This window comes from Oncorhynchus keta, unplaced genomic scaffold (assembly GCF_023373465.1).
Source record: "Oncorhynchus keta strain PuntledgeMale-10-30-2019 unplaced genomic scaffold, Oket_V2 Un_contig_4294_pilon_pilon, whole genome shotgun sequence".
NCBI classification, from domain to species: domain Eukaryota; kingdom Metazoa; phylum Chordata; class Actinopteri; order Salmoniformes; family Salmonidae; genus Oncorhynchus; species Oncorhynchus keta.
Window position 1 is genome coordinate 1 of NW_026287692.1, and position 11,150 is coordinate 11,150.

At 42.0% G+C, this 11,150-nt stretch overlaps 1 protein-coding gene and 1 long non-coding RNA gene across 2 annotated transcripts; both read right to left on the bottom strand.

Annotated features, from left to right (window-relative positions):
* Positions 1–128: 128 nt before the first annotated feature.
* On the bottom strand, positions 129–4,125 carry LOC127924567 (uncharacterized; the record flags this gene model as incomplete). The annotated part of the gene is made up of 3 exons (XM_052509281.1): positions 4,046–4,125; positions 1,333–2,515; positions 129–136 (listed from the first exon to the last, which is right to left on the bottom strand). Coding segments are annotated over exons 1-3 (1,271 nt in total), but the record flags the coding sequence as incomplete, so codon positions are not given.
* Positions 4,126–8,382: 4,257 nt separating this feature from the next.
* Positions 8,383–9,848, bottom strand: LOC127924568 (uncharacterized). The gene is made up of 2 exons (XR_008118267.1): positions 9,344–9,848; positions 8,383–9,284 (listed from the first exon to the last, which is right to left on the bottom strand). It is a non-coding gene; the product is annotated as an uncharacterized LOC127924568 (long non-coding RNA).
* Between the last annotated feature and the right edge of the window lie 1,302 nt (positions 9,849–11,150).

Below are 11,150 nucleotides of genomic sequence, written 5' to 3' on the forward strand. Positions count from 1 at the left end.
TCACGTAGCTGTCCCAGGTGAAATGGACTGTTACATCTGAGTGTTTTACTGTCATTCACTATACTAAAATAACACCAGACATTTAATGTCTCTACACACTTTACAATAATCCCTGGGGAGAGTCTTACCTTGCAGCCTGAATTCACAACCAGAACATGTCAAGTCATTGAGATATTTTCCGTCGCGCTGAGAGAGAACCTTCCTGATGACAAGTGTCTCTGTATCTATGTTCTAGGTTCAGTTGATCTTTGGATGCAATAATATCTGGTCAAAGTCTAGTGACACAACACCATAGTATATCATAACCATAACAGCAGTTGGCCAGTAAAGGCCATGGAATACTAGAAAACAGGGTTCAGTGAAGAGGTCAACTAGGTTTGGCTTCAAATGGGACAATTGTTTTCTGAGTTAAAGTCGAACATAATGTGGGTCAGAACATAATTATCATATAATATTAGCACAATGAAGAGGTCTACACTACAAATGGAACATAATGATCATATAATATTAGCACAATGAAGAGGTCTACACTACAAATGGAACATAATTATCATATAATATTAGCACAATGAAGAGGTCTACACTACAAATGGACATAATTAACATATAATATTAGCACAGTGAAGAGGTCTACACTACAAATGGAACATAATTAACATATAATATTAGCACAGTGAAGAGGTCTACACTACAAATGGAACATAATGATCATATAATATTAGCACAGTGAAGAGGTCTACACTACAAATGGAACATAATGATCATATAATATTAGCACAGTGAAGAGGTCTACACTACAAATGGAACATAATTATCATATAATATTAGCACAGTGAAGAGGTCTACACTACAAATGGAACATAATTAACATATAATATTAGCACAGTGAAGAGGTCTACACTACAAATGGAACATAATTAACATATAATATTAGCACAGTGAAGAGGTCTACACTACAAATGGAACATAATTATCATATAATATTAGCACAGTGAAGAGGTCTACACTACAAATGGAACATAATGATCATATAATATTAGCACAGTGAAGAGGTCTACACTACAAATGGAACATAATTATCATATAATATTAGCACAGTGAAGAGGTCTACACTACAAATGGAACAACATTTTAACACATTTGATAAGTACATAGTACATTCAGTGACAATATTTTTATTAAGTTCATAAAATCAGCAAAATCTCTACTAAATTATAAATATTTGTTTATTTCTCTGTGTGTTGATTGGTGGGGAAAAACAGCTCTAGTCCACACTACTTTTTACACTGGAACCCAGTGTACTGGTGGAGCAGCACAGGGAACCCAGTGTACTGGTGGAGGAGGGGCACAGGGGAACCCAGTGTACTGGGGGGGAGGGGAACCCAGTGTACACACAGGGAACCCAGTGTACTGGTGGAGGGGGGGGAACCCAGTGTACTGGTGGAGGGGCACAGGGAACCCAGTGTACTGGTGGAGGGCACAGGGGAACCCAGTGTACTGGGGAGGGCACAGGGGAACCCAGTGGGGCACTGGTGGAGGGGCACAGGGGAACCCAGTGTACTGGTGGAGGGCACAGGGAACCCAGTATACTGGTGGAGGGGCACAGGGGAACCCAGTGTACTGGTGGAGCAGCACAGGGGAACCCAGTGTACTGGTGGAGCAGCACAGGGGAACCCAGTGTACTGGTGGAGCAGCACAGGGGAACCCAGTGTACTGGGGGAGCAGCACAGGGGAACCCAGTGTACTGGTGGAGGGGCACAGGGGAACCCAGTATACTGGTGGAGGGGCACAGGGGAACCCAGTGTACTGGTGGAGCAGCACAGGGGAACCCAGTGTACTGGTGGAGGGCACAGGGGAACCCAGTGTACTGGTGGAGGGGCACAGGGGAACCCAGTGTACTGGTGGAGGGGCACAGGGGAACCCAGTGTACTGGTGGAGGGGCACAGGGGAACCCAGTGTACTGGTGGAGGGGCACAGGGGAACCCAGTGTACTGGTGGAGGGGCACAGGGGAACCCAGTGTACTGGTGGAGGGGCACAGGGGAACCCAGTGTACTGGTGGAGGGGCACAGGGGAACCCAGTGTACTGGGGAGAGGCACAGGGGAACCCAGTGTACTGGGGGAGAGGCACAGGGGAACCCAGTGTACTGGGGGAGAGGCACAGGGGAACCCAGTGTACTGGGGGAGAGGCACAGGGGAACCCAGTGTACTGGGGGAGAGGCACAGGGGAACCCAGTGTACTGGGGGAGAGGCACAGGGGAACCCAGTGTACTGGTGGAGTGGCACAGGGGAACCCAGTGTACTGGTGGAGCAGCACAGGGGAACCCAGTGTACTGGGGGAGAGGCACAGGGAACCCAGTGTACTGGGGAGAGGCACAGGGAACCCAGTGTACTGGGGGAGCAGCACAGGGAACCCAGTGTACTGGGGGAGGCACAGGGGAACCCAGTGTACTGGGGAGAGGCACAGGGAACCCAGTGTACTGGGGGAGAGGCACAGGGGAACCCAGTGTACTGGGGCTGCAGGTCAAACAGACACCGGATGAACACAAGAGGGCTGAGCAGGCAGTGTACTGGTGGAGTGGCAGATGTGACAGATGGCAAGAGAACATGTCGCTCTCAAAAAGTAGCAAAAGAAAGGTGGATAAGGAAAATGGAAGTTTCAGGGAAGAACGGACAGAGAAATATGCATTCATCTAACCATCTATCTCCTAACAGACAGATTTGCATTCATCTAACCATCTATCTCCTAACAGACAGAGAAATATGCATTCATCTAACCATCTATATTTGCATTCATCTAACCATCTATCTCCTAACAGACAGAGAGATATGCATTCATCTAACCATCTATCTCCTAACAGACAGATTTGCATTCATCTAACCATCTATCTCCTAACAGACAGATATGCATTCATCTAACCAGCTATCTCCTAACAGACAGAGAGATATGCATTCATCTAACCATCTATCTCCAAACAGACTGATAGAGGAATTCTAAATTCCTATGTATTTTGTAGCCAAAACCTAATTCGCTTCTAGTTCATTAATGAGGTATACGTTCATTAATTATGCATGAAGTAGATTGAGACCAGTCTTAAAAGCCAGGTAAACAGCGTTTATTCAAGTGAGTACTGACCCAAAATACAAATTTCCACAGGTTATAAACTGAAAATGACATCATCAGTTTCCCACCCTCTCTCCGATTCTCACAAGAGCCCATTGTTTTTAGGTCCGGAACTCTTCTTCTACTCCCCTCATAAAACTACATTCCAAACTGTCTAAAAGATATACTTTTCTCCACTAATGGAACACGACCCAAACATTCTTATCTGTCTGAAAAGCTATAGCATCTCTCCCCCTTAAACCCGCAAGGTACAGACAATTAATTTGTTTTCCTTACATTTTCAGTAACAGCTTAACCAAGAGCCCATACATTTCATATCATAACATAATAGTATCAGAATAAATGGTTTTAATCAGAAATGTATACATAATTAATCATTTCAACTATAATTTCCTCTAACAATCCTCCCTTTGATCAAATATTATACATTCAAATCTACAAAATAAAAATATTAACCTAGCAGACGCTCTTATCATACTAACCTTAACTCCAACTGTTTTTAAACCTACATCAGAATCATAACTCTTTTTTTCAGGATTTCCGTTACAATATTTATTAAAAAACAGTTTAATCATTGAAACAAATTACAATCTAATTCCCCTTCATCTCAACACTATTCTCATCAAGCATAAATTCCCCACAAATGACAGATCCAGATTCGTCCACTTCCTCTGTAGACATGCCTTCAGTCCTCCACGGGTCAGAACCTGGAATCGGCCCATAATGCACCATTTGTAGTGTCATTGATCTCTCCAGAGTCCTGGAAACAATAACTTTCATACATACACGCAATCAATCAACCACGTACGTACAAAACTAACACAGTCACACAGGTGAAGGTGGCCCATAACACCACATTTTTCCATAAATACTGTCTACCCAATTTAGTTCAGAGAAGTATCCACCCCAGAGTTTCTGCCAACCCGTGAGCCAGGGTGGTCAAACCAGCTGAGGCTTCAGGCACTGATTCGTCCAGAGCAGTGTTACCTGGGATGTAAGACATGGTCCTGATTACCACGCCCACTTCCTCCTTTTATCTAATGCAATTCTATTCTGTCAGGTCTTCCAGCTGGTTGCTTCAGTCTGTTCTACAAAACCTTTAATAACACCTCTGGTATTCCTGCTAAAGCGCTGTTGATTATCATAACTATAATTAATCCAGTCCACGTTCTTGTGAGAGTAGAGTCCCGGAAATGCTTAACTCTAATCCTGCTAGGATCTGATTTCTTGCTTTGACTCATCTGGCACCCCCCTGGAACCCCAATGTTATCAATGTATACCTTGTCATCAAATGACCCAGATGGAGTGCTTCTCTTTTCCCTTTTAGATAACTTCATGTCCTAGTGTCTGAATGAGTGTAAAAGACATCCCCAACGCACATGACCCCACACAACCTGTGGTTAATAGAATTGTTCACCCACACTACCACTAGATGTCAGCACTGGCCCATCTTCCCTTATTGAAATCTCCAGAGTTCAACCAGCCTGTCAAATCAGACATGGTCTCGTCAGTGGTCATATTCTCTGTCCTATTGCAAGTACTAACTTCCCCCCACGTATTTCCCATGTGTACCGTACCGGGCCAGACAGGAATATTCTCCTCCTGTCACTGTAAAGGGAGGAAGTCTTGACTTAAGGGAACCTGGGGATATAAATAGTGCAAATCAATACAACCGTCATTATCTGGCATTCCTGCTTTCATGAACAGCTTTACCATACCGACCCACACTCCTCTACCCAGAACCGTACTAGGGTGTCAACCAAGACCTGGTCATCTCCCTACCACAACCCTTGATCCTCCTTCATTTCTATTTAAAGGGTTAAGCGTCTCTTTATGCCACTCTACTCTACCTTTCTCCATACTGGGTGGGTGGATTCATATAGCCCTCTCTCCCCATGAGCTATGACCTGTGTCCACGATCAATATGGGAACCTGCACCGGTATCTCTTCTATTTTGGAACAAAATCCTCACCGTCTAAACCATGGGTCAAATTACCACTCTCCGCATACTTGAGTAGGACGTGCTATATCAGGAATATGTCACCCATGATAAGGCAGCTTCAGACGAACAGCTTCCATGTGAAGGCCCACCCTCTCCCCTAGAACACATCGCTTAGCAAGAGCCAGACACATCTTCACTTCTATGAACAACAACAGTGAGGAAAGGACAGGTAAGGTATTTTTCATTCGAGAGATGGCCCCCAGAATTCTGTTAATTCCAGTTCTCCTCTCGAACTCTGTTATTATTCGACAGCATCAGGGTGCCTTACCCTCCCGCAGTGCGATATGAATCCGGGTAGCTCTTTCAGCTAGCTGTCACCAGGAATCCTTGGTATTGTCCCCCGACAGGCCTATGGGACTGAGTGACTTCACCTGTATTTCACCTGTAGTGCATAACATCTTGGACATACAGGTTAACAAACAGTTTCTCATTTATTAGCTATTTTTTTTATCAGTTATTTATCCCGTAGGTCACATCCTATTCTAGAACACCATTTACCCATCCCCCCCTTTGTTACCTGTCTCGCTAGTGACGTCATCATCAAGCGCTCGACCTGCCAATTCATAGCGACTTCAAACGAATTGTAAATAATTCTTGTTCGATTAACCAAACCTAATTTATCACATCTGTTCAAATCCTGAATTATAATTTACCACCCCAACCAACATCTCTAAATTCGCTAATTTTATAAAAACCTTTCGATGGGCATAAATCGTAATTGTCTCTTCGTTATCATTTAGAATCCATTTTGCTCTTAGTAACTGTCTCGTCTTTGACTTAGTATTTTAATTACAACTCTATTCCCAATACGTTATTCACTTGTCTAATTAAAAACTCATACTCGCATTAGTGAGTGTACACCTTTATAATACCTTGTCTCTGGGAACAGGGAAATCCCCTTAACCCAAACTTTTACTCCTACAACGACACCCAATAATTCTGATGATCCCTTCACATCATTCGTTTTAAATCTCTTGATGTTTCATGTAACTTATTCAGTCTATCATCAATTTGTCGTCCCACAATATTTTTCCACTGTCATACACTCAAACCACTGTGATTGACGTGCACTGTCCCTTTAAGATAATACATTATTTTTCCCCATAAAGAAAAAGAGAAAATAGATAGTTTTTAGGATACTTTAATTAACTTCTAGTTCAAATTCCCAGGCGTTACCTTAACCAAAAATCAATACTCGGAAAAACAATCACAACTTTTACGATTAAACTATTCTTACCTATTTTATAGTCCAAAGCGTTGCACTATATAGCCTATTTAGTGCTTGGCGCTTCCGTTGCAAGCTGTGTGCATCTTTACGATACTTCTCCTTTTTTAAATGAAATGTATCTGTAACTTCTGGCCGCTTTTGAAAAGTACTCTAAGCTATAATGCACGCATTTTTCCTCTAAATGCTACAACCCCTTTTCTCGGTTTAAATTTGAGCAACGATGTTGCTCAACGTACAACGTCATCACACATCTGCCTGCCTCTGTAAAATATATTTATTCCCTATTTAGATTGCGTTCCGTTTTAAATTCTAATCATCAACGTAACCCCAACCCAAACTTCTCAGTTTACCACACTCTAACATTTAAACGTACCATGTTTTGTGCTAAATTTATCATATGTCAGTCGATTCATAAAGAGCTATAACGTCCGGATAGCCCGAAATTGTATCGTATCTCTCCGTTATTCCCTACATTTAACCTTAGGTAACTTTCTCTTCTATGATACATTTATTTAAATACAACTCCCGTCTCAATACATTATTCCACCAGATCATTTTGGGCAAAATAGTGTATTACATCGAAATTGTCTCGCCATTATTTTTAATGCCTTCTTTTTTTAACAAAATGTATTCAATCTAAAACACATAATAAACGTTCATTTCATATATTTTACAAACACTGGCGACCGTATTTTTCAGGCACAACATGCAAATAGGTCAATTACAATCTAAAATCCATTTTAGTTAACCGCCACGGCCGGGATTACAATTAAACCATCTTGTATTTTTCTTTTGACTCACTTTATCCATTTTTCTCAACATTATTATTGTAATTGTCCGTAGTCCCAAAACTTCGCCACCGAGAATTCCCAGAAAATAGTCCTAATTACGGATATAGCAAGGAAGGGTTTTAAATATCAGCTTCCATTCGGGTTCTATTGTCTGGGTCAGATTTTGGATGCTTCCCTTCCCTCTCTTTGTTCTCGTATTACGGTAAACTCCTGCTAGTTTCTACCTTCCTTTTCTGACTGTTTGTGTGTCTCTTTATGGAAATCTTCAATAGCTTTGACTTTTGAATCCGACATTAGGTCTGACCTTACAACTATAAGCCCAGGGTTTGTAAAGCCCTAGTTAATATCTTCTTTTCCGGTTGTGTCAGAGGGCTTTTAAAGAACGCTAATAATCGTTATCTCACGCCACTAATTGTTAGACTTCCCTCTCGCATGGAACCTCCTGTCTATAGATATGGCTTTTATCTCATTTCTTTAGATTTCGGTTCCCTCTCCTCCTCATTTGGATATTTCCGTAGTATTAGTTGAATCGGAACGGTGATCAATACTGCCACTATTCAAATGACCAATCCAGTTATCTTGCGCATTCTTGCCGTCTCCCTATGCCCAGTATTTGTACAAGTTCACCGTCCTATCTCCCAGTACCTATTTAATATCCCTTCTTAATCTCGGGCGGGTGTGCCTCTCATGATTAGGTTTTAGTTTATTTACGGTAGTGCACATTACCACAGGTTATTTTTGAACCTGCTTCAGTGTATATCGGTTATACAAAACCCAGTGTATGATGGTCATACATACATACCCTGTGGGAATAGCAAGGCCCCCATTATTGATGATTTCTGAAAATTTTAGAACATCAATTAAAGAGCTCAAATCCCCCCAGAATCGAGAATAAAGGCTACTTTACCTGCTGCCAGCTGGGAAAACATTGTTCGTTTGAATCTAGTCACCCTCTCTGTCCTCTGTGATAATACGCAGGCCTGTTTCAATTTTAACCTCAATTCAGAGGTCAGGTCTTTAGTAAAACGAGTCAAAAACTCGTCCGTGCACGATTTCCTGCGTACTACCTCCAGACAACATTTAGACATTTAGATCCGGCATCGAAGGACCAAATTGATAGAGGAATTCTAAATTCCTATGTGTTTTATAGCCAAAACCAGATTCACACTCGTTCTAATTCATTAATGAGGTGTAAGTTCATGAATTATGCATGAAGTAGATCGAGACCAGTCTTAAAAGCCAAGGTAACAGTGTTTATTTCAAGAGAGCACTCCCACATACACATATTTCCACAGGTTATAAACTGAAAATGACATCATCAGTTTCTCACACTCTCTCCGATTCTCGCAATAGCCCAGTGTCTTTAGGTTCTGAGATGTTTTCTACTCTCCTCATAAACCAGACATTCTTATATGTCTGAAAAGCTATATCCTCTCTCCCCCTTAAACCTGCAAGGTACAGACAATTAATTCGTTTTTACTTACATTTTCAGTAACAGCTTAACCAAGAACCCATACTTTTCATACCATAACATAATAGTATTAGAATAAATGGTTCTAATTAAAAATGTATACATAATTAATCATTTCAACTATAATTTCCTCTAACACCCTTTATACCACAGGCTGGACCATGTCCTTACCTCAGCATGTAGAAGACTGATGTCCCACCTTCCCACAGGCTGGACCACAGCATGTAAAAGCCTGATGTCCCACCTTCCCACAGGCTGGACCATGTCCTTACCTCAGCATGTTAGAAGCCTGATGTCCCACTGTGCCACAGGCTGGACCATGTCCTTACCTCAGCATGTTAGAAGCCTGATGTCCCACTGTGCCACAGGCTGGACCATGTCCTTACCTCAGCATGTAGAAGCCTGATGTCCCTTTATACCACAGGCTGGACCATGTCCTTACCTCAGCATGTAGAAGCCTGATGTCCCTTTATACCACAGGCTGGACCATGTCCTTACCTCAGCATGGAGAAGTCTGATGTCCCTTTATACCACATGCTGGACCATGTCCTTACCTCAGCATGGAGAAGTCTGATGTCCCTTTATACCACAGGCTGGACCATGTCCTTACCTCAGCATGTAGAAAGAAGCCTGATGTCCCTTTATACCACAGGCTGGACCATGTCCTTACCTCAGCATGTAGAAAGAAGTCTGATGTCCCTTTATACACAGGCTGGACCATGTCCTTACCTCAGCATGTAGAAGCCTGATGTCCCACCTTCCCACAGTGGAAGCATGTGACTGAAACTCTCTGATTTTCATTTGAAACTCTTTTCCTGTGCACTTTTCCTTTTTTTTGTGATCAACTTTTTAATTATTTTAAAGGAAAACAGATAAGACCAAATAGCAGCAGGAATGATTTTACATCTAGAGAAACAATACTGTTGACTACTGTTTTCTAGGAGGAAGGTGAACCCTGTTTAATGAGATTATAATGTATCAGCTGGTGATTAGGATTGTTAGATGAACCCACTAAGTTCCTGATGAACTCCTCTTCAGCAGCTAGTTCCATGAACACAGTGATTTCAATGTCCTTCACCAAGGTCAGATGACCCTCAGTCAACAGTCTCTTTAGTGTATCTTCACTCCGTAGCCACATTCTAGTCTGTCTCTTATGATGTCATTTAGAACACCATTCAACTCAGTGTTCTGATAGGTTCTTTACTGCAGCAGCAAACATTGGTCCTGATTCTCCCTCTTCTTGATGTCTCCTGTGGAACCTGAACCTTTCAGTATTAACTAGTGGTTCTGGTGAAACAGGTCCTTTCAGTATTAACTAGTGGTTCTGGTGAAACAGGTCCTTTCAGTATTAACTAGTGGTGAAACAGGTCCTTTCAGTATTAACTAGTGGTTCTGGTGAAACAGGTCCCAGTATTAACAGTGGTATTAACTAGTGGTTCTGGTGAAACAGGTCCTAGTGGTGGTGAAACAGGTCCTTTCAGTATTAACTAGTGGTTCTGGTGAAACAGGTCCTTTCAGTATTAACTAGTGGTTCTGGTGAAACAGGTCCTTTCAGTATTAACTAGTGGTTCTGGTGAAACAGGTCCTTTCAGTATTAACTAGTGGTGGTGAAACAGGTCCTTTCAGTATTCTAGTGGTGAACAGGTCCTTTCAGGTCCTTTCAGTATTAACTAGTGGTTCTGGTGAAACAGGTCCTTTCAGTATTAACTAGTGGTGAAACAGGTCCTTTTTAACTAGTGGTTCTGGTGAAACAGGTCCTTTCAGTATTAACTAGTGGTTCTGGTGAAACAGGTCCTTTCAGTATTAACTAGTGGTTCTGGTGAAACAGGTCCTTTGTGAAACAGGTCCTTTCAGTATTAACTAGTGGTTCTGGTGAAACAGGTCCTTTCAGTATTAACTAGTGGTTCTGGTGAAACAGGTCCTTTCAGTATTATTGGTGAAAAGGTCCTTTCAGTATTAACTAGTGGTTCTGGTGAAACAGGTCCTTTCAGTATTAACTGGTGAAACAGGTCCTTTCAGTATTAACTAGTGGTTCTGGTGAAACAGGTCCTTTCAGTATTAACTAGTGGTTCTGGTGAAACAGGTCCTTTCAGTATTAACTAGTGGTTCTGGTGAAACAGGTCCTTTCAGTATTAACTAGTGAAACAGGTCCTTTCAGTTAACTAGTGGTTTTGGTGAAACAGGTCCTTTCAGTATTAACTAGTGGTGAAACAGGTCCTTTCAGTATTAACTAGTGGTGAAACAGGTCCTTTCAGTATTAACTAGTGGTGAAACAGGTCCTTTCAGTATTAACTAGTGGTGAAACAGGTCCTTTCAGTATTAACTAGTGGTGAAACAGGTCCTTTCAGTATTAACTAGTGGTGAAACAGGTCCTTTCAGTATTAACTAGTGGTTCTGGTGAAACAGGTCCTTTCAGTATTAACTAGTGGTTCTGGTGAAACAGGTCCTTTCAGTATTAACTAGTGGTTCTGGTGAAACAGGTCCTTTCAGTATTAACTAGTGGTTCTGGTGAAACAGGTCCTTTCAGTATTAACTA